At 45.7% G+C, this 25,917-nt stretch overlaps 1 protein-coding gene across 4 annotated transcripts in view; it reads right to left on the minus strand.

Annotated features, from left to right (window-relative positions):
- The window catches only part of jing (AE binding protein 2 jing), a 420,486-nt gene that overhangs the window by 27,575 nt on the left and 366,994 nt on the right, over positions 1-25,917 (minus strand). For all 4 annotated transcript variants that reach the window (XM_071694777.1, XM_071694773.1, XM_071694772.1 and 1 more), the window contains exon 3: positions 5,887-6,066. In XM_071694777.1, coding sequence (XP_071550878.1) covers positions 5,887-6,066 — 180 coding nt within the window. The remainder of the gene's footprint in view (positions 1-5,886; positions 6,067-25,917) is intronic.

The following is a 25,917-nucleotide window of genomic DNA, read 5'->3' on the forward strand; positions in this document are numbered from 1 at the left end:
CTTCATGTTTCCACTAATGGAGCTAATAAGTTTCTTCCATCGTGCCAAAAAGTTAATTCACACCTAAGTATTTGCTAACTTTCCTGCTTATGTTAACATTCTCAAAGAGAAGAAAGAATCTATATTGTTGGAGCAAATTTTTCTTCCTCCTTAAAATTCCTCTCGAGTACAATTCCAATTCGCTCATTTCTAGGATGAAACTGATTCTTGCTTCCCTTCAAGAGAGGTGCATATAAAGCTTATTCTTAATGATACTTAGCAGCTGCAGTAAGAGTCTGAAGAGTTCACTCTGTGGTTACCGTAATACATTACCATATTAATATGATATTCTGAACTCTCTTAGCTGTTGCTTTCCTCAAGTAAGTCCAAAGATCCTGGAAAAAGGGACTGTCCAATTATTTCTCTAAAACAGAGATATAATTTGAGACAACACTGTAAAACTTCTAATGTTCTGGAATACATAATGGTATGCAATGATTTCTATTTCACTTTTTCTTATGATTTATGAAAGGGTTTTGGTAAAATCATATGAAGAAAAAACTAACTGCTCTTTGAAATTTAATATGTACTGATGAAGGCCATAATCTGAAGGAAAGACATTGTAATCTAACAGCCTTACTTACAAATAAATTCAACAAGACTAAGAAACTCTGATGTGATAATCATAGGCACCACAAACCTGTAAAAGAAAATAAGAAGGTATTTATGGAAGGCTCAGTCAGAAACCTAGTGTAGTATGCTCTTCACCTGCTTGAGATAAGAAGTTATGGAAATCTTTCTTTCCATGATCTGAATGAAGCTAATTTCCTCACATTTGCACCTAGCTATTCACCTCTTTTTTTAAATCAGTTGACAATGAACAATCTTCCTTTAAATACAATAGAACCATGATCACTATCATGAGAAAATAGTGTTAACATCTAGGGCTCGAAACTGTTGTCCTCCACCAGCAAATAGAAAAAATATCATGAACTAACAAATGGAACTCATGGGACACATGAACCAGCATCTCATCTGGCTTTATCGAGTGAATTTTTGACAAAATGTCTAATTTTCATAATGGGCAAAAACTGGTAAACACAAAAACATCAAAGAAAATCCTGTATGTTAAAGAAATCATAATTCTTTAGTTACAGTTAAAATCTGAGCTAATTCTGTCTTGAAAGTAAATATTTATGTGCAGTAGTAGTGCCTATTTGGATGGTGTTTGGGGTTGCTGGACATAGTTCTGGAAGGGGAACACCTAAGGACCATTCCTGGCAAATTTGGCTCGAAATAGCCAGTGGTTTCAGAGTATTTTTTTTTTTTTACAAATCAGGAAAATAATGGGCAAAAATAAGAAAAGCTTGAAATTTCAAAGAAACTCCTGTACAGCACTACATTATGTCTCAAACAACGCATAATCATGGCACAACAGTTCAAATCTGAGCTAATTCTGTTTTGATAAAGAAGTTTGGGCTACTTGGGGAAAAAAAAACTTGAGCAGTGGTTAGGGATCATTAATCATAATTTTGGAAAGGGACCAGAGAGGATGACACCCAACAAATTCAGTTCAAATTCTTGTATTCTCAGAGGAGACTGAAGTGTGAAAAGTTAATTAACATGGACAATTGCAATGAATTACAAACACCAAGTAATGGCTAAAACTCACTAGCCTTTGGCCAGGTGAGCTAAAAATAAAAGAACTACTAGACCAACATCTACAAAACATAAGTAATCAGCCCAGCTGTGATGAGTACGTCATCCTACATGTAACAACTTATCAACTTGACAGGTCTAGGGAACAGCAAAGTAGTTTTTTTTTTTTTACATATACCACTACCTTTACCTTCCTGCCCTAGGTTCCCTTTGTGAGGGATGCCTGCAGCACTCAGGATGCTGGTCAACTCTACCACGTACAACTACAGGTCAAGAAGTGTAATAATGTGTGTGTCTTTTAGGAATGAGTAAAGGACAAATATGGAGTACATGTTATGTGTGAAACACCGGATATATCAAGGTTAACAACATAAGATTCCCCCAAATCTCTCAGGGATGATGAACAGACAGTGGTAAGACAGAAAAAGAATATCATCAGTGGATCTTGCCTTATAGAAGCTATAATAGTGATCAGAGAGGACTGTGAGATTCAAGATGTCTGATGATATGGGAGCTGATGAAGGATTCAAAGACTTCGGAATGGTAAATGTCAAAGTGACAGGACAATGGTTTGAGGGGTTAGATCAGTCACCCTTCTCAGGGTTGGCTTGTACTAATGCATGCTTTCAAGGAGAAAAAGTTCTGGTTATCAAACTGAAATGGAACAGGTGCATGTTCAGAGGCACACTCTTTCTGAATATGGGGATGGATGCCATCAGGAACATAAGCCTTGCTTGTGTCCAGAGAGAGAAACACTTTTCAGACAGTCTGAAGAGACCACAAAGAGAAGCATAGGATCTGCACGAGGAGCATCAGGGGTGAAGGAATGTTAGAAGTCATCCAAGGTAGAGTTACAGGAGAAACAGGAACCAAGGAGAGTTGCTCTGGCTAGGAGAGACAGATATAATACCATAAGAATAATGAAAGGATTATATCAGTGTAGTCTGGGGACATGACGGAAGGTCATGTAGGAATAGCTTGAAGAGGATTAGAGAGAAAGAAATGCCCCTTGAAAAGCTCCATTGCAGAGCATGAATACTGTGGAGGTGAGGCTTCTGTTAGTGACTGGCTTGACAGGTAGCTATTAAGCTGGCAAAGCATTTTTTCTTATCACTGTGGAACATGGTGTTATGTGTTTTTTGCATGAGGACATGTCAGGGGACAGTTACAAATGCTTTGTTGATACCAAATGTCACTAATACTGTTGGAACTGTGGCTGTGGTTGGATGAAGACAGCCAGGGTGCATTTTGTGCAGTGAAATTGTGGAGTGATTGTGTCTTAAGCCATGTGCGAGTCGGATACTTTGTTTGAGTCTGTTGTGCATCAGTTTTTCAAGGAAACAGGATACTCAAGACAGCATACTTATGGCAGTAAAAGGAAGGGGACTCGAGTGGTATGAGGGGTCTTAGGATGGGTATTATACTGGCAAATTCCCAGGTGTTTGGGACTTTGTAGTGTAACAAGAAGTGGTGGAAGATATTTATAAGTGACTGGACTGCAAGAGTCTTATATGATGTCAGGGCCTGTTGCAGGGAAGTTCTTTAAAGCTGTAATTTCAAGTGTCAGTGAAAGTGAAAGGTGGTGAGCATCTATTTTAGGATAGATTTTAAGTAAATTTCTCAAGTCTGTCCTGTTCTGTGTTAAATTTGTGGCTAATTTCTGAAAGACGTTAGTATTTCTTACTGCTCTTTGGGAGATGGAATGTATGTTAGATGCATTTCATATGTGGAGATCAGGGTTGTGTGGATGAGTGGATTTTTCTAATCATTTGCCAGAGTTTGATACTGTTGGTTCCTCATACTGTTAAGCAAAGAGTATCAATTTGTTATTTGCCTTTCAGTGGTTAGGAGAGTGAGGATGGAATTACTCTATGATCTCTATTGGTGGTGAGTGAGTGGTTTTGTCTGAGCATGTTTCTTTGCTATGTGAGCTCTGCAACAAACACGGAATAGTTTTTCCATCATTGTATTCCATCAATCAATTTCACTGCCTCTTCCATACCTTGGTCATAGACCAAACTTCTTGCTCATCTGGTCTGTGTAATATCTATAATCTAAATTGTTGTACTTACCTTTACCTTGCCCTACCTTTCAGTTTATTTTTCAAGTTTTCCATTAGTTGGTCCATAATGTTTAAATCACTTGCTGGTGGAGACAATCACAGTTTAGGTGTTTATCCTGTTTTCTCTAACTGTATTTATAGCATCAATTGATTTTAAAGGTGATATTTTACAGTCTTACATGCCTATCATTCCAACAGCATATATTTTTAATGTATACTGGGAACCATTTCTTTTGGCATTTTCCACTGAATTCATATATCTCTCCTGTCTATATTCCAGACAGTAAAACCTTAGTACTTCTAGCCATTCCCACTTTCTTGGACTTTTTTTTTCATTTCCTTACAGTAACTTTGCTTACCATGAAAGATGGAATTAGCACACAACAATTTTCTAGGTTGGTGAGCATAAGATCTTTGGAGAGTGTCACTAATGGCCCCGGTTTCCTTGTCTGGGAGATATGCTTAATCCATATTATAATCTTTGAGAGGTGGAGGTTGCTTAACTGTGCTTGATAACAGTATGGTCCTTTAAAAGAATTAGCATGATGACATTTCTGTCCAGTATACTGGCCATGTCCACCAGTTAGGTCATAAAGTGTTGTGTGTGTCTAGGTGCAGAGAATGCAGGGCAAATGAGTAGTAAGTGCTCACTGTCTTCCTTATGGCAGCTGCATTGTGGGCATGAGGGGCCTTGCGATACATTGAAACATACAACGTGAAAATATCAGGAACAAAATTTGGAGAGGCATCTGTATACAGACTCATTGCAAGAGTTCCCGTTTTAAAGCAATCTATGTGTCGTCTCATATCACTAAGAAAGCAGTTAATATCTGGCACTTCAGCAGCATTGTCTGGAAATATTAATGGTTCAGCAAATTTGTGAATCTTTTACAGAGTACCCTGACTCATTCTTTGTGTTCATACTTCAATATTAATGAAGCTCTATGTAAAAAACTCTGAGAAAGCTGTAAATACTTTATTCGACCTTCATGAGCAGCCCGCTTTCAATGGGATTTTATCTACCATCTAGATAATGATGGTAGTAAAGGTAATGGAGTAAAGGTAATGCATTACAGAATCTGCTTAATGTTTTGGAAGGGAGTCTGATTTCTAGTCTAAATGTGTTGCAGTTGCCTTTTGTTAAAAGTACACATACAATGCTCAACATGTCCATTATATTGGCTTCTATTTCCTTCATAGAATAGGTCATTCCTTGATTGGTTGACCTCATACCTAACTTTGACTAGTTGGTATTTCTTTCATCTTTTTCCTTGTTTATATGAAAAAGAGTCTTCAGAAAAGATGGCATGTTTTGAGCTATGACAGAAGGTCTACGTATTGGCACTACTCACTATCTTCTATGAAAAAAATTAAACTTCGAGTTGTAATATTCTTTGTTTACCAATGACTGGTTACATATCAATGGGAAGCAGAATGTACATTTATCATCAAGTCTCATACTCCCTTTTCTCAGGATGCTTCTCTGTGGCAGATATCTGAAAAACATTTAAGAGGTAATCTATAACTATGAAGTTTGCTTAGAGATATGTAATGTAGGTCAGGAAGACCTACTCTTGGTAAGATGCTGAAGTGCTCATCAATATATGATGTTACAGTGACTGAGAACTGAAATCAGGTAATGGAATAGCTCCTCCTCTTCTTCATGGAGGAAAAATAGAAATTAGTCATATATTTTATCTTACTTATGAAGCAACATATTCCTGTGATGTGGTATTATTACTACTGTTTTTGTTTCCAATTTCTGTTTCAGTTTGTCAAATACTTTATTTTCAATTAGCAAGATATATTATTTTCTACAGTTTTCTAAGAATTCTGAAAACTTTCCATTTACTAAAGAGCCAAAGAATGATTAATCTTTCTGTTTAATCATGAATTCACTATCTTATCATTCATAATACTACTCTACAGTAGCATTGATAAGAAATGTTTTTCTATTATCAAGTTTTCTCAAATCATAAGCACTTAAATATAATGTATATCTAAGATTATAAGATATCGTAATAGTGCTTAAAAATGGAACTTTAAGTACTGATTACATAATACATTTTAGGAATTATGAAATCATAAAGAACAAGAAGAAACTTTAGTGAAAATATATCTGAAATTTGTGGTAACATCCACAGCAATAAACTATATGAAGACAGAACGCTTAACATTATCCTCACCTGTGATGTAAATCTCTGACCGCACCCATCAACGATACATTTGAATGGCTTGTGCCCTCCATGAGTGAGGACATGTCGCTCCAACCACGACACAGAACAAGAGGCTTTGTCGTACACTTTACATCCAACCCACAGGCACCTGAAGCTCTCTGCCTCTAGCTGACCTTCCACATGCACAGCCTTAAATACAAAAATAATGCACAATATGATGTATTTGCCAGAGATGAATGCATTCAGAAATAAATGTATTCTTGCAGGGAGAAACCATGAAGCTTAAAACCTCAGGTGTGATGAGGCCTTTTTTATTGAGGTCCTTTCCCTTGCAAACAGTTGTGGGAGAAAAACTATAAATAAAGATATGAATATAAATACAAATATAAAGTAAAGGGTGGAGAGAGCCCCCCCCCTAAACAAACTACAAGAAGAGTGAGTGTAAGAGAACAGAGAAGAAGACTAACCAGAGAACAGTGGAAATAAGAGTAAAAAGTAATGATGTTGTTAGTGTGTCTGTATGGGGAAAAAGAAGGGCAACTGAGTAGTAAATGTACGGTGTCTTCAGTGTGGTAACTGCATCATGGGCAAAAGAGGTTTTGAGATATATTGAATTGGTATTTGTTATGTTGGAGAGATGAGTGATGTACAGATTACAAATGAGAAAATATACAGAAATGGAAGCAGAAATGAGTCATAGGGTGGGTGAGGGAGGTGAAGGTTCTGGGAATGCTGAAGAATCTCTGGAAAGAGAGAACACTATCTGGGAAGGCACAAACATTATATGTATGTGAGGCATGGGCTATACATAAGACTGTGTAGAGACAAGTGGATGTGTCGGAAATTAAATGTTTGAGTTTAGAGATGAGACTGATGCCAACCCTGTCAAAAGCCTTAGATATGTCAAGGGCAACTACACGACTCCCTAAAATCTTTCAGGGATGATGAACAGACATTAGTAAGATAGGAAAGAATATCACCATTGGATCTCACCTTACGGAAGCCATAGTGGTGATCAGAGAGAAGAATATGAAAAGGAAGAGTGAGAAGAGGCTGACTAAGAGGGTATAAGTTTCAGAAGGAGAGGGAACAGAAATGGGGGGGTCAGAATTGGAAATGTTAGGATGGAGTGAAAAAGGTTTTAAGAGATCATGGCTTGAGCATGAAGGAGGGTGTGAGGGTTGCAACAGGATAGAGTGAACTATCATGATGTGGTATATAGGGGGTGATGCACTGTCAATGGGTTGAACAAGAGAACATGAAGCAGTCTGTTGGGGTTGTCTGTGGATAGGAGGCTCTGGTTCTGGTGCATTATACATGACTAATAAAGAGTGGATGTGAGTAAATGAGGTCATTCTTCACCATTTCCAAGCATAACTTTGCTAATGTGGGAAAAACAAAAAGTTTGAAAATTTAGCTCACAAAGTATATTCACATATGAATGAGCTGATTATCGTAATGATCATTAACCATAAAGTCTATTCATTATGACAGCGGACCTAATCAACAATAGGTCCACACAATCACCACATATATTATCCTAACCATATTATTATTGACTACAAAGAAAAATGCTAATGTGGGAAATGGCGAATAGTTTGAAAGAAAAGGAAACATATATATATCCCTGGGGATAGGGGAGACAGAATACTTCCCACGTATTCCCTGCGTGTCGTAGAAGGCGACTAAAAGGGGAGGGAGCGGATGGCTGGAAATCCTCCCCTCTCTTGCTTTTTTTAATTTTCCAAAAGAAGGAACAGAGAAGGGGGTCAGGTGAGGATATTCCCTCTAAGGCCCAGTTCTCTGTTCTTAACGCTACCTCGCTAATGCGGGAAATGGCAAATAGTATGAAAAAAAAATAAAAATAAAATAAAACATAATAATAACAATACTACCACCTGTAAACGTATGTTACTAACATCAAACATTAAGCATTAGTTTAAGCTCCACCAGCTACTTCTTCATAACCAACCTTGCAGTATATTCCTGTAAATAACCTTAAACTGAGAAATATATCACCAGAACCACGATTAACATCAACACTTACATACAGATCTAATATTGGCTCATCCTCATTGAGCACAAGCCTCAAATAATATTCTGCACTGTCCATGCACTGCAACCATCATAATGAGAGTGCTAATTAAGAACTGGTATATATGCTAATGCCTTCAATTAAGAGTTTGCATGACTTTCCAAATACTAATTGGCAACAATGGATTTTGTTTACATGGAAAGATGTCTTCAAAGCTCTGCTGATGAAAATAAAAGTTAAATGTTAATGGTGAAGAAAAGGCTAAGGGAGCAAGGGAGCTATTTCACTCCCACCAGGGGTTGAAGGGTTGAAGGAAGTAAGGAGGTTTGAGTTTTTCCCTGATATATAAAACAAGTTTTATTAACTTCAGAGCAATGGCAGGATGACAAAGCCTTTGTTAGTTTGGGAAACTATCTTCTACCGCAGCAACTCAGATAAAACAAAGCTTCCTTACTCGGCCCAGTTCTACCATTCTGGTTGGCTTATATGCTTATTATATCAAACTTAGTTGGCCTAGTATACCTGGGAGGAACCTGTTCAGCTATCTTTTGAAGAACTCCAATGTTTCTTCCCAAGGTGTTTCTTTCATCTACAGGCTGCAGACAAAGCAAAATATGGACTGACAAATGCTATATTCCCTAATATTTCCTACATGATGTCTGCACTTCAGATGATCAAATAAGTAAATTTTGCCCAGTATGTCATTCAATTAATAAATCAACCAATGTATGAAGCTTAGGGAAAAGGTATTCAAGCATTTTTCTCATGGTATTATGATGTATCAAGTCTATGTTTTAATCCCAGTAACTTAGATGTTTTACTGAAGCAATGCAGGCAGAGAAGATCACAAGGTTATCAACCGGCTTAGCAATTTCTATGGCTCTGTTTGGAATTCTCTAGTTACCCTATCATGTCTTTCCCAATAACTTTGAACTGGCACTTTTTATAAGGCTGGTTTTTCATTTCCTCCAAAATTCATGTTAATACTTTTCCTTGCCATTTCTTTTCCCCTTTCATTAACCTCTTTATTTTTCAATTATGGCCCAGCCTTGATGGGCACTTGTGGGTGTGACTGGAGCCTTCACCATAAAATAAAAAAACAAATCCTTATGAATTACATCTCAACCATGACCCGTTACAGTGTACACCTGACAACGTGATTATGAACACTGAGTTGCGACCTCGTTACAAACGATGGTCAATAGCACACCATCCTTGACCTCACTACAAAGCACTACTCCTCAGACTTGGCCCAGCTAGATGGTCCAACAGACACTCTATCGTAAACAGCATCTCAGCCTTTATCCCAATACAAAGGACACCCCATACCACGAGAACATGGTTTCCACCCATGACACCGTTACAGTGAACACCAGTCCCCATCTTCATGTGCACTTTAGCCTTGAGCCCGCCACAGAGGACAACCCGATACTACGAGCGCCAGGTTTTCAGCACTCACCCCACTACAGAGAACACCACACACCATAATCAAGAGCACCTCAACCATGACACCGCAACAAAGGACATAAACTTGATGTCAAGGTTCTTCACCTTGAACCCGAATACAGTGATTTACTCAGTGTTGCTAAATGTAGACCCAATGTCTATTATTTATCATACATACAGCATCTTCCAGTCCCAGAGGCAACATCTTTTACAGCTGTCCGCGTCTGTCATGTAAATCAAGACACATCTCTCCCGTCTACGTTCTAAAAACAAAAAAAATGTAAAACCTAAGTTCAAGTTTTCGGTCGTTCTTAGGAGTTCCGTTCCTTTAGAAAAAAAAAGTGTCCTTTTTAGGCTTTGAAAGACGTTTGCATAACATTTATCTGCAATCTCGCCCACACTGAAATGTGGTGTTAGGAATAATTCTGGGCCGAGTATTGCAAGTGCTTTTAAGGGCGCCATCAACGATTTCGCCTCTCTTGTCTTGTCTTGATGGTCCATCATACTCCAGCCATATTCTTTGAGAGGTAATTGTTGTTTTGTTATACTCAATGAGGATAAAGTCATCAGACATTATCACTCCCGAGGTAACTTACGCCTTTCTTTTTGCATATGATGGTGTTTGTTTAATAATAATAATAATAATAATAATAATAATAATAATAATAATAATAACAATAATAATAATAATAAAATAATAATAATAATAATAATAATAATAATAATAATAATAATAAAATAATAATATTATCATGATTCGTCACTATTATTAACAATAAAGATCATAATAATGATGATACTACCAATAATAATATTCTTTCCTTAATACTCTCTCTCTCTCTACTACATACCAAATCACCATAACTAACTCTGGCTCCACCAGGAAGAAAGATATATCGCAAACTCTGGCTCGTGTCTGCGTCTGCATCAAATATGAAGACGAGGGACAGTAAAGGTACACACTCGGTTCCTTGTGGAGGGAGGAGCAGAGTGAGGTCGTCACCTTCTACGTCGCGTTCGACAATACCTGAACCTTGCTTGACCCCGGCGCACCGGACACATGATACCATGAACAGCCACTTTTTTTTTTAACCTTGACCCCTGTGCGGGGTACATTTAACACCATGATCAACAGCAGCAACTCCTACCCGTAACCCCTCCGCCGCCACCTGATTATCAGCAATGTAACCTTGACGCTTATCTTCCGGACCAATGGCTTGCCCTCCCAACCAAGCTATGCTATTCCTTTGTTTGGTCTCCTTGCCCTTCAAAGTCTGACTCGTCTTCAACTCTTAAACTTGCAAGTCCTTCAAGCATTGGAAAATGCTTTTCCATGGCTGTGGGCAATGCATCACAAAGTTTAAGTCCTCTGGCGTCTAAAACAAATTCATTTTCATTTCCAAGGATACAGAGTCAACATGAACAAGAGAATATATCTATCTATCTATCTATCTATCTATCTATATATATATATATATATATATATATATATATATATATATATATATATATATATATATATATATATATTTTTTTTTTTTCAAACTATTCGCCATTTCCCGCATTAGCGAGGTATATATATATATATATATATATATATATATATATATATATATATATATATATATATATATACAAAAAACCAGGCTTAACCACAGCAGAGGAAACGAGGAACAGATGATCCGAGAAACATGTAAAGCTTGACCAGAACGGTAAAGTGACCAGTCCCTCCACTTGGCAAAGGACGTCGGGTCAGCTTCTGCTTTCTTAATCTGGCCACATTTAATATATATATATATATATATATATATATATATATATATATATATATATATATATATATATATATACCCCAGCTCAAGACTAACCTATTCATCGACCGGCTTAGAGGGGAAGATCCAACTCCTAGGTTGGCTGCGGGCTGCCTGCCAGCCAACCGCTCCTACGATTCGTACTCGGGCAGGCGCGTGCGTGATTCATGGTCAGTAACGCTACTCACTAAATCATGGATATTCGTATCGTACCAGGAAACATGCTGAATTGAGCTGTAAAATTCTGTCGTCGTACATGCATGCATTACTAACAGTGATCTACTTATGAGTTAAGACTGAGAGCAAGACATACCACCCTCCAGGGATCATGGTAAATTTCTCCCAAAGAGATCAGGACTTTAAACCAGTCAAGTGTGGACGGTGACTGGACAATATCTATCCCAGCCATTTCGTCCAGCTTCATGTTGGAAAACACCAATATTCGAGCCTGGAGAATACATAAGTGCCTTAAAGAGAGTCACTGTCACCTTTGTCTCCCTTTTTCTAAAAAAAAAAAAAAGAAAAAAGTCCGCGCCATTATGTTTTTACAGCGTACGAAAATAGAACCGCCCAAATGTTACACTTCTGTTACCGTCTGATGTCACATACTTCGGTGAGTCTCAAACAGCGCTGGTGCAATCATGGCACCTTGAAGAGGAGTGCATTTTACAGTGGAAACACTGGAAGCTGCCAAGGCAATGAATGTAGACGGACAGCTACGACCAACCTGGTATCTAATATTCTCTCGATGTCAAAATATAAACAGTTGAAGTGATACAACCGGATGATTGATTTCAAAACTGACCGCCATGTCAACGACAAAGATCATAAGCCATGTCGATGGACATTTGAGTATATACCTTTAAGGTTCTTATTCCATCGTTACCCAAACAACTTGACCTTTACGAAGTCTCCAGATATCTAACTGTTAAACTCTAAAATATTATTTAAGGAGGATTTCACTGAACACCACAAAGATTTGCTGGGACGGTTCCACTGTGGTCGATGCATATTTCTTATTAATACCTCGTCTCGAAAATACAGAAGGGTTTGTTGGGTGTAATATCAAAATATATTCTTTTTTAACCTGCACTTTCCTCTGCTGCAGAAGAGCTCCTCTCAATCCCACATGAGCTGATTCCATCAACTGCCGCCTCTATTTTCAGCGTGACATTTGCTGAGGTTCTGAAGGGCAGCGGTGAGTGAGTCAGTCTGGATCCAACCGTGGTCCCCCTCTCACCGCCCTGTGTCTGCACCATATACCACATAAATGCCAAGAAAGTAGACTCTTTTATAGCCATTTCTTTCATTTATGTAGTCTTAAAAAAACTCCCGTCTTGATATAGGAGCATCTCGGGCATCAGTCGGCTCATAAGTTACTTCAGCCGGTGTTCCGCCCCGTGACAGTGGTACTTCGCCACCCATGGCGGTCCGTCCGCCACAGCAACTCGCCAAGGCGAACGTTGCCAGACAGGCCTTGTTGACGACTGAACTCCCGTCAGGTGTCGTGCACCGAACCGCGTGACGCCGGTTATTCAATTGATCTGTTGCTGCAGCAGAATTTCATAAATATTACGTAGAGTTTAGTATCCCAGTAGCCTTCAGTGCCACTTTACGACAACTGTATTGGTGTGTTTCTTCTATGGATGGGCTACGTCACGCGAACGGGCTCCGCTGATTGGCGGCGCCGTCTCCGCCCACCAACGTCCCCGCTCCCGTGATTGGCCGAGTCGGTAGCCAAGCAGTGACGTCATCCGCGCATCATGTGACCTTGAGGGGGTGAGACGCGCGCCGCAGCAGACATCAGCCAGACGCACTCAAGGCAAGGCGCGAGTCCTACACGCTCCGTTTCTCCGCTCGCACGACGCTCATGCATCATTGCAAAACTATTTCTTACATTAGAAGAAGAGAGAGAGGGGGGGGGAAAAAAACAAGAGCTGCCTCATGAGTAAAGTCTGGTTTTGCATTTATTTAAGAATAGATGCTGAGCGAGGGGGCCTTAAAGAGTGGGCAGACACGGTCACTACCCTTAGTGCGGACTAACACGCACACTCCACACACCTCTCCCTACCCCTCCATCTCCCTTCTCTCTCTCTCTCTCTCTCTCTCTCTCTCTCTCTCTCTCTCTCTCTCTCTCCCGGAGGCACGCATGCCCCTCACACAAACACATACATAAACTCGAGCGCCTGGCCGGTGCGGGCTTTGCCCCACCAGCGCCAGCAGCAGCACTTCCCGACGGGGGTACTGGTGTCCATGTGGCCGAGGGAGGGAACTCCCACCTCACCATCCTGGTGATGACGTGGCCGCCTCCATCCAAGCAACTAGCCAGTGTGGGCAGCGTGACCCCGAGGGAGCAACCAGAGCTTGGCACGTCGTCTTCCATTGTTTTGATAGATGATGCACTTCCCCCATCCTCCTCTCCTTCTCCTCCTCTTCCTCCCCCCACCCCATCACGCCGCGACCCCATCCCTGACTCCCTCCCACCTCCCTTACCCAAGCCCTCCCTCCTATCCCCCATCCACCCCCCCCTAACCACACACACACACACGGTCAACACCCTCCTTTCCTAATTGTTCATGAGAGGCGAAGGACGTGTTCATGACTGGGGCCGCCTGGCTCCCTGCATGACTGGGCGACAGTAATGACCATGATCTTGACAAGGCAAGAGGGACCGACGGCATACGTGCCACCACTGTCATATCACTCCTCCACACCCCTACCCCATTCCTCCCTAACCCCTGCGGCACCACACCGACACCCTCCCACCCCCCCTCCCCCTCGAAAACCTCAACACTCGCCTACATCCCCCAGGGCGGATCCTGACGGCGATAATAATGCAATGTACATATCACCTACAGCCTTTCCCTACATCGGCCCAGAAGGGAGTGGGGAGGATTGCTGGTTAAATCGCCTACGACAGGATTCGTGTATAAGTCCCTCAGTGTTCATCCTACCTTTGCTACATACATGCAGGCAGCGTCTTGCGTCTCGTAGGGCGTAAAACAGAGAGGCCATGTCCTTCCTGCGTCATCATGGAAAATACATGACTTTTAAAAGATATATCTGCTCTTTGCTTAACATTTCCAGGAGGACAATTCAGCGTGAGAGGGTGAGACAAGGAAACGTCTGTCTTATACGGGTTGTAAACACCTCTCCAGCTTTACCCCATTAAGGAAAGACGGTACGACCCTTGAACACGACGGTACGACCCTTAAGCGCTTCACGTCCCTTCGACCCTATTCAGTACGACGAATGGCACCTTGGCCTTTGACCCCGAACCACCTTAATTAAGGGGCGGGGTCGGAGGGTAGGGCCACGACCGCCAGCCCTTCGTTAGAAAAGCATATACGAGAGAGAGAGAGAGAGAGAGAGAGAGAGAGAGAGAGAGAGAGAGAGAGAGAGAGAGAGAGAGAGTATCTCTCTCTCTTCTCAAACACAACTACCGCCACGCGTGTCGTGTTATTTTTTTCCCCCTCGGCCGTAATGATAAACTTTAAAAATATCGGGACTGACCTCTCCAATATTACCTAAAGGTTAAAGGTGAGGTGCTCGGGGGCCGAGCTGGGCCGGGCCGGGCCGGGCCAGGCCAGCACCAGCCAGGCTAAACAAAAACAAAAAAATAAATACATAAATGAAAATAAAAAAAAGTTTAGGCTGTGGGGAAAATTTACCGGCGTAATATATGACCTATCGCTGTCCATGGCGTACTTAAATACGCGTAGCTTAGGCAATGACACACGTGACTTATAGTTACGCAGATATCCGATGCCTGTTTGCGTATCTGTACACCATGCATTTACGCAAATCGTACGCAGTCATTTCGGGGAAACTTACCACAAAAGCCATGACGTCCTCAGCGTAAGCCTTCGTCACGAAAGCTATTACGGAACACGCACGAAATCGAACCATTACCGTAGATTCAGTCATAAACAAGAGTCGTCCACAATATACGAAATGAACCCTAGCGCGTACCGGACGTAAAGGCGCCAACTGGGGTATCACACAGCCCATACAGTGTGTGTGTGTGTGTGTGTGTGTGTGTGTGTGTGTGTCTATAGCTCCAAACAGATGTTTTGAGAGAGACTATCAAAAACATGGTGTGGAGCATATGACCCACACCTCTGCAGGAAAATCTAGCCGAAGCAATGACCCCTTCCGTTCCAGAAGTGAGGTAAACTTATCGAAGAGCAAATGTGTATACGAGGCGCGAGCAGCCAATGACTGCTGTACAGCGTGTGATTTTTTGAGGCAATTCTTCCCGTCATGAGAGAGAGAGAGAGAGAGAGAGAGAGAGAGAGAGAGAGAGAGAGAGAGAGAGAGAGAGAGAGAGAGAGAGAGAGAGAGAGAATGTCTGTGCACTCGCTCAAAGATGATGGCGTGTGTCTTACGTGGTTGAGAGTGTCTTAACTCTGTCTCACCCCCCAGATATTGGGGGAAGCATATTAACTGTACCCCCAGATACTGGAGAAGGATATAAACTGTCTTCCCCCCAACACTGGGGAAGCATATTAACTCTGCCCCTCCAGATACTGGGGAAGCATATCAACTTTCCCCAGATACTGGGGAAGCACATCAACTTTCCCCTAGACTCTGGGGAAGCACATCAACTTTCCCCTAGACTCTGAGGAAGCACATCAACTTTCCCCCAGATACTGGGGAAACACCTTTGTCCTAGATAAATGTGAGGCATCCTAACTCTGCCCTGGATAACTGGAACACACACACACACACACACACACACACACACACACACACACAGTAGTTCTCTCCGTTGTCCCACATACTTGGGAATTACCCCAACTTTTCCTACAGCAAACGGTTGCCTATGTCGTAACTTGTTACATGAAATTCAATCACTGTGGCCTACTTCCTGTAGCATCTTCAGCGCTGCCCGCCCACAGGATGGGTTCGAGAGCACGATAATTCGCCAGCTCTTTTTTTCAAGGCGACGCGTCCACTACCGTGCGCCGTAGGTCGAACGCGCCATCGTACAAGCGAGCCGATGTTGACGTACCCAAAAGACGCTGGTTGACCAGTCTCGTTCAGCGTGATGGGAGGGAAGGGGGTAACGAATTTACGTCGAAATGGTGGACAGGTTCACCGAGTCGTCCTCAGCCCTCGGTTAAGCCAGCACTCAACTTGTGTCGGGGTTACCAAATGCCTACAGCAAGGGAGAGGTGAGGGAGGGGCGGTCTGGTTTCTATGGGTCAAAAAAAATATATATAATACGCGCCAATCATCATTAAAGACTCGTCTGGAAACTGCGAGAGACCAATAGAAAACGAGAGGACGGTCCCTCTCGTTTGAGATGGGAATGAAAATGGCGAACACAGGAAATCCACGACAGGGGGAGCATTTCTAAATATCTCTCTTTTTTTTTTTTTCACCTTTACACACACCACAAGCCACGTATCCAGAAGCAGCTTTATCTATCTGTGTGTTTGTTTCTGTTTCCGCACGGTGGACGAGCGTCGACAGATTCACATTTCAAAAGCTCATTCTTTCGCGCGCGGGGAGAGAGAGAGAGAGAGAGAGAGAGAGAGAGAGAGAGAGAGAGAGAGAGAGAGAGAGAGAGAGAGAGAGAGAGAGAGAGAGGAGAACCTCCGGTGATAACAAGAGACGCTGGGATACAGGAGGAGGACGCAAGATTTGATTACAGTGATATCATTACATCGCAAAGGTCTAAAAAAAAAAACCCCGCACCCCACCCATTTCCTCACCCGCCCGGGACCCATTCCCACAACCGACGGTACCCGTACCTTCCCCTTCCCCCTTCCCAACCATCCACCCTCCCTCCCTCCCTCCCCCTTTATGGTACGTGAGAAACGTCTAGGTGGTATATGTACGTACGTGGCGGTGCTTATCTCCCAACCTCCTCCTCCAAGACGTGGGCAAAAGACGATCACGGATCAATTCTTACGTGGGGACTGAGAGAGAGAGAGAGAGAGAGAGAGAGAGAGAGAGAGAGAGAGAGAGAGAGAGAGTTCTTCTTCTTTTCCCCCAGCTTTGTCTACGCTGGCTACGATTTCAGTGGAGGTGCTGAGCATTCGGCAGTGCTGGAGCTGACACTGCAGACATAAGGCGATGATTATATACATCCAGTGGGTGGGGTCGGGGGGCCATGAGAGGGCCAGTGGTCCGCCACTTACAACGGCCGAGGAACCCGAACCAACCCCCACCCCCCACCCACCTGACCTGACCTGACCTAACCCTTCCGTCGCGCTATCTCACCCGAAGATGTTAAAGAACATAAAACTTGATTGACATTCTGCCCCCAGGCTGCTGTATGGTACGTCACTGACAACAACTGGGGTTAAAGTGCCCTCATCCTCCTTGCTACTCTCTCTCTCTCTCTCTCTCTCTCTCTCTCTCTCTCGGAGGAAAGTTTACAAGTCAGAAACCAACCCCAGAGAGTTTCGAATAATTCAGTCGAATCCCCGGGTGAGAGAGAGAGAGAGAGAGAGAGAGAGAGAGAGAGAGAGAGAGAGAGAGAGAGAGAGAGAGAGAGAGAGAGAGAGATGCCGCGCCGTCAGTGAGAAGTGCACGCCTCTCTCTCTCTCTCTCTCTCTCTCTCTCTCTCTCTCTCTCTCTCTCTCTCTCTCTCTCTCTCTCAGGCAGGAGCAGCAGGTCTGGTCTGGCTAGACAGGTCTGAACTAAATCATGTCATAACATCAGAGGAAAACTTGGGGGTCTGCTTCTCGCAGACACCAGACGCACTCTGCCTCGCCACACACACACACACACACACACACACACACACACACACACACACACACCCACACACACACACACACACACACACACACACATGCACATACACAACAGGGTGCTGCTTGAACCCTGAAATGTGCAGGTGTGAGGGAAGATGGTGGAGGGGGGGAGACGAGGGTGGTGTTGCTCCCTCAAGCACGACCCCGGAGCACGACGACACGACCCCGGAGCACGACGGCACGACCCCGGTGCACGACGGCACGACCCCGGTGCACGACGGCACGACCCCGGAGCACGACGACACGACCCCGGAGCACGACGGCACGACCCCGGTGCACGACGGCACGACCCCGGTGCACGACGGCACGACCCCGGTGCACGACGGCACGACCCCGGAGCACGACGACACGACCCCGGAGCACGACGGCACGACCCCGGTGCACGACGGCACGACCCCGGAGCACGACGACACGACCCCGGAGCACGACGGCACGACCCCGGTGCACGACGGCACGACCCCGGAGCACGACGGCACGACCCCGGAGCACGAGGGTTCGACCCCATGTGACCTTGGGGTGTGACGGGATGGTCTTCAACCTGACCCTACGCATTTACGCCAGTCACGATCAACCCACTAGCGTGACTGCGTACGAGTTCCCCCACCCTTCCGCTCCTACACTCTTGCCCCGACTGCCGAACAATAGGAAGATGTGGCACCCAGAACATGTAATCTGGACTGAGTGAAATGCGTCTCTCCCATTTCGGCCGACTGTACACCGAGGAAGGGCGGTGGGGCCCGAGGTATTACTTGGCCCACGGGGGTGTATGTACTGGAGGAGGGTGGATGTTCACTGGTAGCCGGGTCCTTGTACCTAACCCACACGGGTGTGTGTGTGTGTGTGTGTGTGTGTGTGTGTGTGTACTAGGGGTATCAGACGACCACTGATAACTGGGGGTATACAGGTTATCAACCACAGGTATGGACATAACACAGGCACACTCCCACCCGCTGTTGCTTCCAGAAAGAGGAGAGATAAAACTATGTCTGCGTTTCACATACACCCATCTGTGGCAGCGGAATGCTCTCGCTGATTACTCCCTTTACCTCCGGACTGCTTATCAATTACCTGTAAATGAACCTGTAAATGAAAACAACTTGATCCTGTGGGTCAAGGCTCGCGCCGTGGCCTCATTTACGACAGTGCAAAGCCCCTGGCGCCCCAGTGCGAGTCAATATTTCAACTTTCAGGAAGCGATGTTGTAAATTGCCCTGCTTCAGCAGAAGATTCAGCCTTGACATTACAGGAACAAAAACTCTAGGGTACAGACATGATAGACTTTATAATAGTGACCATCATTCACTCACGCTGACCTCGCCTCCGAATGCTTTAAGGTCACGCTGACCTCATCCTGCTTTCAAGAGACCATTCATAATAGAGACGTAAGCTGCATGCAGACATTTCTCTCTCTCTAATGGCAGTCAAGGTAAATGCCCTTCCAGCCAAACAAACCTCATGACTCTGTAACTCATGTGCCCTTGACACGAGAGGCCACGGGCCAGAGGGCCTGGCTAGCGACCGAAACCATTCGTCACAAATGCCTCTCACTGTGGCACCGTCAACATGGGACCCGGGTCAGACAGACCGTCAACATGGGACGTGGTCCCAGAGCGAAAGAGGTATGGCACGGACTGTTTATGTACGAGGGCTGTAATCATTTGGGGGGGACCTTTGAGAAGGAACGGTTCACAGCGACTCTGACCAGCTTCAGCAGGAAGGTCACGACCCTTGTGCAACGAAGGTACGACCCTTGTGCAACGAAGGTACGACCCTTGTGCAACGAAGGTCACGATCCTTGTGCAACGACGATACGACCCTTGTGCAACGAAGGTACGACCCTTGTGCAACGAAGGTACGAGCCTTAGATGTGATGGTCTGGCCCATGGCTTATCAGGTGAAAGGCCAGACTGCGAAAGCCAAGGCCCAAGACCCAAACCGTCGTGCTCAAGGGTGAGACCGTCGTGCTCAAGGCTGACCCCGTCTTGCTCAAGGCTGACCCCGTCGTGCTCAAGGCGGACCCCGTCATCCTCAAGGGGTTAATAAGATCCATGACGACTATACGTGACAATATACGATCCATTCCGGAGTTTCAATGAAAAAAAAAAATGACAAATCACTGTGACCCGGGCACGCCTCTAAATTCAAACGGCAGCGGAACACGCAAGAGAACAATACGTCTGCCTTCGTAGACGGGGAAGAGACAGACAGTAGTCCCTTCTGTCAGGGGGAGGGGAAGGTATACTGCAGAGGCACACATATATATATATATATCTTGCTTAAGGCAGGGACTCCCTGTGACACCGTCATACCCCCTGCAAGTGACAAGCCAGGCACTGTAAACCTACGGGTGTCAGGTGTCATAACATCTGAAACACAAGACGTACTGTGGCACTCCTGTACCCTGGACTAGTAAAACCACTGACACCTTGCTGATGTTAATCAACCACGACCACATTACCCTGTAAGCCCCAGTATTTAGCTGTATATCCAGTGTGTGTGTGTGTGTGTGTGTGTGTGTGTGTGTGTATACACACACGGTTGTATCCACTTCACACTACATGTGCTCAAATGTGTGTCGAGCGCCTGTAACAGTCTCGCCCAAGTGACGAACACGCGAGGGCGGGGGGAAAACAAGGGATATAAACTTAATGGCCCCGTGTGAGTGTCGGTGGTCCTTACTCCACTCTCGCAAGTAGTGCTGATTTGTGAACCTGGGTTTCGTCTTTCACCAACTTGAGTACGACGGTTCGACGAACCCCCCATTGGTTATGATGGCCAGGCTTCTGACCTGAGGGGTAGAGGGTCGTACCGTCGTCCTCAACGGGGAGTGGTACCGTCGCGCTCGAGGAAGTCTGAGTGAGTGGTGAGCACAACAGATGTTGGGGGAGTGCTGGCGGAGGAGAGGATCGCCCTCCCCCAACACCCCTGTGCCACACAGGGGGCCACCATCCCTACATGGTCCCCGCCTGTGTTAACTACCCAAGTCTTCCTCAGTGAGTACATGAATCGTTCTGAATTCGGCCTAGCAAAACCAACACGCATTTGACCGTTCAGACAGTCAGACAGACAGACACAGAGATAGGCAGACAGACAGACAGACAGAGAGGCAGACAGACAGACACAGAGAGAGGCAGACAGACAGACAGAGAGACTCAGAGATAGGCAGACAGACAGACACAGAGACACAGACACCCTCACTGGCCCTGTGGAGTGAGGGCATGTCGCCCAGAAATCTCCTGGTGTTTCGTGGAGTTCAGACGGCGTGAATGCTGAGGGATAATCACTAGCTTCTTGAGATCCCTTTATGATTTGGAACCTTTCCTTCTCCTCCTCCTCCTCCTCCTCCTCCTTCTTCGTCGTCAGCCTGAGCCTCCTGCCCTCACAGGCCCTCCTGAAAACCCCTGCTTCCCACCTCCTCCTCTAGAGCCACCTCCTGCTATATCTTCCTAATCTCCTCTTCCTCCTCCCTGCTTTGGGCCCTTCTGCCTGACTCGCGGAGCAGATACCTCCTGGCCTCATCCTCCTCCTCCTCCTTCTGCTCCCACACCCTCCTGCACCTCCTCAGCGCCGCCTCCTGCCGTGCCCCCTGCCAATCGATAACCTCCTGTAGATTCACTGGACAACATTGAGGGTGCCACCAACAGCCCCCCATACATGGTGCCTCTCCTGCGGGCTCCTCACCCACCTCCCTCCTCACTACCACCTCTTTTCCCAGCTCACCATACACTTCCTCCTATGGCCTTCGCCCTCTCCTCTCCATCACGGCCCCGACTCACCATACTTCTCCCAGCACAACGTCACTTCTCATACCCAGCCATCACTCTCCCCAGCTCATCCTCTCACACACACCCAGCCACCACCTCTCCCAAATCGTCATGACAACACCCAACTCAACATCACCTCTCCCATCTCACAATGACCTCTCCCAACTCACAATGACCTCTACTATCTTACCTGGACTTCTCTCATCTCACAATGACCTCTCCCAACTCACAATAACGTCCACCATCTCGTCTGGACTTCCCTCATCTCACAATGACCTCTCCCAACTCACAATGACGTCCACCATCTCACCTGGACTTCTCTCATCTCACAGTGACATCCAACTCACAATGACGTCCACCATCTCGCCTGGACTTCTCTCATCTCACAGTGACATCTCCCAACTCACAATGACGTCCACCACCTCGCCTGGACTTCCCTCATCTCACAGTGACCTCTCCCAACTCACAATGACGTCCATCATCTCGCCTGGACTTCTCTCATCTCACAATGACCTCTCCCAACTCACCATGACCTCTGCCACCTAACCATGACCTCTCCCAACTCACCATGACCTCTCCCAACTCCCCATGACCTCTGCCACCTCACCATGACCTCTCACAACTCGCCATGACCTCTGCCACCTCACCATGACCTCTCACAACTCCCCATGACCTCTGACACCTCACCATGACCTCTCCCAACTCATCATGACCTCTCACAACTCGCCATGACCTCTGCCACCTCACCATGACCTCTCACAACTCCCCATGACCTCTGCCACCTCACCATGACCTCTCCCAACTCACCATGACCTCTGCCACCTCACCATGACCTCTCACAACTCCCCATGACCTCTGCCACCTCACCATGACCTCTGCCACCTCACCATGACCTCTGCCACCTCACCATGACCTCTCCCAACTCATCATGACCTCTGTCACCTCACCATGACCTCTCCCAACTCACCATGACCTCTCCCGATCCATCGTGGGAGATGTGGCCAGGTGAAGGGGGTCGGGGGGTGACAGGGAGGTGTGGCCAGGTAGACGGGGGGGGGGGCGAGGCGGGAATGGCCGTGAAGTAAGTGAGAGAGAGAGAGAGAGAGAGAGAGAGAGAGAGAGAGAGAGAGAGAGAGAGAGAGAGAGAACGTGGAATAGGAGATGATAAATCGATAAGGAGAGAGGCGGGGAGTGTGAGAGAAGAGAGAGAGAGGCGGCGGCCGCCACAGGGAGAGAGAGAGAGAGAGAGAGTGTCCCGCGACACTCTCCCAGCCCACCCGTGCACCAACACACGTACACACACTTATATAAACATGTGCAGCAGCAGCAGCAGCAGCAGCAAGAGGAAGTCAATAACGAGGAAGTGGAAAGGGAGGAAGTCAAAAGTGGAGAACGTCACGCTGGAAGAAGTCGTGGTGGGGGAAGTCAAGGAGGAGGAAGTCAACGGTGAAGGAAGTCAAGGAGGAGGAAGTCAACGTTGGAGGAAGTCAAGGAGTATGAAGTCAACGTTGGAGGAAGTCAAAAAGGAGGATGTCAACGGTGAAGGAAGTCAAGGAGGAGGAAGTCAACGTTGGAGGAAGTCGAGGAGGAGGATGCCAACGGTGAAGGAAGTCAAGGAGGAGGAAGTCAAGGAGGAGGAAGTCAACGGTGAAGGAAGTCACGGTGGAGGAAGTCAAGGTGGAGGAAGCCATGAAGATATCTGGTCCTCGGTACATCACTGTACAGCACGCGCACAAGGCACACACACCCACCCACACACACACACACACACACCTCAAGCTGATTCTGGAGGCCCTTCTCTACCCCTCTAGAAAACCTGGTCTGGGGGTCACACCTTGACTGTTGCTCCTCTGATCAGCCAGGCTGTTGGAGGCTGCCGCCCGTAGGCTTACGCGCCCTCAAAAAGAAAAAAAAAAAATGCAACTCCAAGGTGTCTTTCCAACACGAATTTTCCAGTGGTTCTTCCCTGAGCCGCACCTCAACTCTTCCCTCAGCTCAGAGGGTAGAGGGAAAGAAGCCCTCTGGTCCTTGGTATACTACAAGACATACTCCTGGTATACCCCTAGCATACTACAGGTACACAGGTCCCCTGTTAGTATACAATGGAAAACCCCATGACTTCCAAGATCTTTTCCAGGGGGGTCAAATTTTGATTTATCTCTCCCACCCTCTCACCCTCCCTCACCGTCCGTCTGGAGTCGAGAGAAACGGGGGGGAAAAAAAAAGAGGAAGGGGGTACTCGTGTGCTTATGTCTTCCAGTGGCCGTCTGATTCCTGGAGTGGTGGTGGTTGGTGGGGGCGTCAGGCAAGGCTCGAGTGAGAATGATCCCGGCACATCCTTCTGACCCTCGGAGTTGTCGCGCAGGCCCACCAAAACGCCCGCCCGCACCTTTTTTTTGAAGGGCCGTGTTAGCAGTGTTTCAAGTCCGGAGGTCGTGAGCGGTCTGGATGAACGCCATCATGGGTTCTGCTTCCCTCACTCACTCACCCATCCTCTCTCTCTCTCTCTCTCTCTCTCTCTCTCTCTCTCTCTCTCTCTCTCTCTCTCTCTCGTCTTGATGGTTCGCAAGACCCACTCAGCCCTGCCATCTTCTTCTTCTCTGGAGAGGCAACCGTTGCTCTGGGCTTGGATGAAGGTCACGGTCTACATACGTGTCCAGTGTCTCTCATACATGACGAATGAATGAATAATAAAAATAATAATAATAATAATAATAATAATAATAATAATAATAATAATAATAATAATAATAATAATAATAACAACAATTAGATCACCTGAAGAAGATCCATCCCTAGAGGCACGAGCTCTTTTCTAGCCAAAGTCCGGCGAGGGTACAAAATTAATCTACGCTTATTTGGCGGAGGAAAACACAATGGGATGAGGGTGACGAATCGTCAAGTGGCCCTAGTTATTCTATCAATTCCCACGACTGAACTTAATCATAGTTCTTACAGGATCACCACCTTAAAAAAAAAATATATATATATATATATATATATATATATATATATATATATATATATATATATATATATATATATATCAGAGGCTGATGACCTAGGTATGTCTTTCCCACAGGCAATACACAAGACCGTAAATTATACCGACTCCTTCCTCCTTCCCCCCTCCGTGTCGCTGAGGATATACAGAGACAATCCACAGGTGCTTGGTGGAGGGAATGGCTGGGGACGGCAGTTCCTGAGGCTATGGCGTACTCTGCAACGTCTGTGTCCACAGTGTCTGGTGCACAGAGCGCCTTGTTCGGACGTACACATAGTCCACAGAAATGCATATCGAAATAAGGAATAACAGGCATACATAAATATACACATTACACACGTATATACAGAAATATACTTTACGCATATCTCTCGCCATATTGCTGTATCCACACCGAAATACCACCTTCCTCACACTCTGTCTCTACCTACATACCAATGTTGGTCTCAGTGGGGGGGGAAAAAAATAAGTCTTTCCAGTTTTCCTCCCGCCTAAGGTCTTCCCCCTCCCATCCTCCTCCTACACCTCCGCGTCCTCCCACTCACAAGAAGTCGTCCCCTCCCTCCCTCCTGCTCTCTGCCAGGGCTTGCCTCTCTTCGTACCTCCCCAGACGGCCCCCAGCCGTCTAGACTTTTATGAGTGATTATTTATCGCCGTATTTGCCGTATGGGTCTTGGATGGTCGGTACAGACGGTTCGACCCACGACTGAAGCTCCCGAGACGAAGCTTCGAACGCCTTCCCGACTGATGAAGCCAAAAAGGTCGACGACCTTCCTCCGCCATCATGAGGTCTCCACAGACCTCCCTGAAGTCTAGCAACAAGGACCCCCTAGCCAGGCGACAAGGGTCCCCTTTTACCTGTCAAGAAGACCCCTCTATCATAGCGATCCCGCCTTCCAGCTTGACAACATGGCCTGTTACAAGATCTCTTAGTCTGGAAACATGGCTCACTAGCCCGGCAACCTGGCCTACTAGCCTGGCAATCCAGCCCCGTAGCCTCGCAGCACCCACTAGCTTGGCGACACGACCACCAAGCCTGGCAACAAGGCCCCCAAGCCTGGCAACAAGGCCCCCTAGCCTGGCAACACGACCACCAAGCCTGGCAACAAGGCCCTTTGCCTGGCAACAAGGTTCCCTAGCCTGGCAACACGACTACCAAGCCTGGCAACAAGGCCCCTTGCCTGGCAACACGACTACCAAGCCTGGCAAC

Source organism: Panulirus ornatus, chromosome 57 (assembly GCF_036320965.1).
Source record: "Panulirus ornatus isolate Po-2019 chromosome 57, ASM3632096v1, whole genome shotgun sequence".
Taxonomy (NCBI): Eukaryota; Metazoa; Arthropoda; class Malacostraca; order Decapoda; family Palinuridae; genus Panulirus; species Panulirus ornatus.